The 3304-nt window shown below is 30.2% G+C and overlaps 1 protein-coding gene across 1 annotated transcript; it reads right to left on the reverse strand.

The window, feature by feature from the left end:
• Nucleotides 1-1133: 1133 nt before the first annotated feature.
• Nucleotides 1134-2781, reverse strand: LOC106752561 (2-oxoglutarate-dependent dioxygenase AOP3). The gene is made up of 3 exons (XM_014634263.2): nucleotides 2393-2781; nucleotides 1732-2053; nucleotides 1134-1567 (listed from the first exon to the last, which is right to left on the reverse strand). Exons 1-3 carry the CDS (start codon nucleotides 2773-2775, stop codon nucleotides 1325-1327), a joined length of 948 nt encoding a protein of 315 aa, XP_014489749.1. The 5' UTR covers nucleotides 2776-2781; the 3' UTR covers nucleotides 1134-1324.
• Nucleotides 2782-3304: the final 523 nt, after the last annotated feature.

Here is a 3304-nt window from a genome sequence, read left to right on the forward strand (position 1 = left end):
AACCCGTTGAATACATTTGGACATTGGCTTTAATCCACGATAATTAATTATTAAATTTTCCATAAATTTTCATATAAACGCCACCTTCAATTCTATTCAAACTAAAAGGAATTATTTGACTTTTTTTTTTTTTCAAGAGAGAATTGTCGTTTATAAGTTGTTTATGAGTTCTTGAGAAGATTGAATTTTAAAAAAATAAATAAAAGTGTAAATGTTAACAATATTCTCACAATCAAATAAGATTGATGTATTTATCTCTTTAATAAATGTTTATATATTAGGATTTGTTACTATAGGTTCAGAGCTCACTGATTGGCAATATGCCAGGAGGAGAGTTGAGCAGCAGACAAGCAAGAAAGCGTCTCAGGACTGTTTGGTTTCGACAACTGTTAAGCAGAGTTAAGTTGCAATTAATATCATAACAGTTATTGTTAAGCGGTTAAGGTTTGCATAAATGATCATTAAAAGATAAATAAATTGATCAGATTCTTATGAGCTCTATAAATAATGTATAGATAAATCCACTTTTGACTCATTATTGAATTACAAAAGACCTACAGTCCCGTGCAAAATGAGATTAATAGGATATATATGAGTAATTCAAAGGATAAAGAGAAAGATTTTATAGGATTAAGGTAGTGGTAGTATATTAGAAGAGGAATTAGCTTTGACTTTCGGTGTCTAGGTTCTGACTTGAGTGTCGGAGTGTATTATGTAGATCACCCCAACACCAATTGGTTGTTTAGAGCAAGGAGTAAGTCAAACATGTGGCGGATACAAAAGCTCTTCATACGGTTATCCTCGTCACATTTTAACAAAAATATGATTGTTTATATTATTTTATAAAATTATCTAATTGTTCAAAACTCTGAATAATTATACATTTTGAAATATTATACATGTAATTTTTTATTCATACACTTGAGAAATGAGTATTTTTTGAGATCTTTATTTTTTTTTTTATATTTTTTATAATATTTTATATTTTTTTGAATATAGTTGAACCAATAGATAATACAGATTTGGAAAAAATGATATTTATTAAAAAATTAAAACAATATTCAAACCTTAAAATCAATTAATTAATTAATTAGAAAACTAAAGAAAAGTATACCATTTCCATGGATGCTTTTTCATTCACTAAGTAATTTCACAAACATATTACATAAGGACAAACCCCCTGGTACATATTACATATGTTGAAGTTCTAAAATTTAGATTTTGTTTTACAAACACATCACGACAGAAATAGTCACAAACATAAACGTTTAAAAATTTGATATATTATATCATAAGACTTCACTTTCTACATAGTATGTGCACCTCAAATACCACAATATGCCTTGATCCTAGAAGTAGCTTTCACAGCCTCTTCTGTGAGGAAGAAACGAAGATATCCATAATGGTCAAATGGTTTATAACGAAGAGGGTGTTCTTCGTCCACTAATTTTTCCTCAGTTTCCATCACCTTTCCAGCATATGAAAGCAGCCCCAAACTCAATCTTTCTACCTTTGAATTCATGAATACTCTGTGTACACAACCACGTATTCTGTCATTGCTCCATACCTGCAAAATCACACTTTTAATGGATCAACAATTCAACTAAGCGGAGAATTCACCGGAAAATATAAAATCAATGAGAAGTGAATCCAATTCCATAAGAAATTCACAATACTTTAACCAAGTTTTCATATTATTAATGAAAGATAAAAAAAAAAAAAACACATTACCATAAATGCATCACCAGCCAAGACAGCAAAGATGGAGGGTGAGGCATCAACCTGGAACCACTCTCCATTCTTCAACTGAACTTCTAAGCCATTTAACCTCTGATTCAATATTGTAAGGAAGCCAGAATCTGTATGAGCACGCACTCCTAAGTTGGTCTCACCTGTCTTAGGTGTTCTATATTTGTAGCATCTCAGAACATAATCCGTTGATTCAAGCAAACACTCACATTTCTCATTCTCCAATCCATAGCTCCCAAACACCATTCTCTTAACAGTATAATCCAGTTCTGCAACTTTCTTTGCATAGCTATTCACACTTTCACTGAATAAAACAAAAGGAAGATGTTTGATAAACAACTTTTAGATAGTAGTTTTTAAGTCTAACTCAATCCTACAAAATCAAATCTCGCTAGGATAGGCATCAATCATACTATGAAATTATACTAGAAAGTGATTTTTAAGTCTAACTCAATCCTACAAAACTAAAGATGATATTTGAACCACTTATATATTATAAATTAGTCTTATCTCTAGTCGATAGAACTTTAAAGAACAACTCATAAATTTTAAGAAAAAATCATGTTCAAGTACATTTATGTTACATTAAAAATCTTCCAAGAATGATCTCTGATGATTGGAAAAAGGTTAATTAGTTAATTACCTGAATTGGTGGTTACCTTGTGGCCACATAATGGTTGCATAGTTGTGACAATTTTTAGCATTCAATGGGTTATCGATGGCCATGGATTCATACAAAGGAATATCAGGGCGTTGTCCTGCGTAGCTATAGATAGGTTTATCAGTTGTCTGCTGCATTTTTGTCTGTAATGGAAGGTCAAAGAGTTCTTTCATTGCAGAGAAGACAGAGTCAGTAAGCATTTGATCAACCTTATTGTAGTGTGCAAGAAATCCACCGTGATCCTCTAAGGCACTCCTCACAGCATCAGAAGTGGAAACCCATGTTTCAGTACCAGGTTTCATCTTTTCATCACTCAAATCAATAATAGGTAGAGATTTTCTGTTCTCTGTTTCTGATCCCATCATAATCCTTCCTAATGTTTCTACTCTTACTGTTTTACCAAATTTACTTGGATTTTCCAACTAAAAACATCTCTCTATTTATATTTCATTTCAACTATGTTAGATGCAACTTTTGGAATACAACAACCAATAATTCTTCACTTTTAGATAAATTTCTTTATTGATTCAAACTTACACATATATTCATAAAATTTATTTAATCTGGTTGAATCTCAAGTGGGCTATGACAACATTATATATTGTAATATCACGTTAGAAGGTGAGTTTCAATCTAATTTGTTCTTATATATAAAATGATATATAGTAAAATAATTGTATATTTAATCAATTAAATTTTTTTAAAAATAAATAATGACCCTGCCATGTTATATGATTGCATCAGTGAAATCAACCACAAAATAAAAAGGTGAAGACGTCGTTATACGATTAGGTTATATATGGACAAACTTTTGTACAACAGTTTTTATGAAAAAATAAAAATAAATATTTATAACTAAAAATTAATTTATTTATAGCTATAAACTTTACTTAC

Source organism: Vigna radiata, unplaced genomic scaffold, assembly GCF_000741045.1.
Source record: "Vigna radiata var. radiata cultivar VC1973A unplaced genomic scaffold, Vradiata_ver6 scaffold_154, whole genome shotgun sequence".
NCBI classification, from domain to species: Eukaryota; Viridiplantae; Streptophyta; class Magnoliopsida; order Fabales; family Fabaceae; genus Vigna; species Vigna radiata.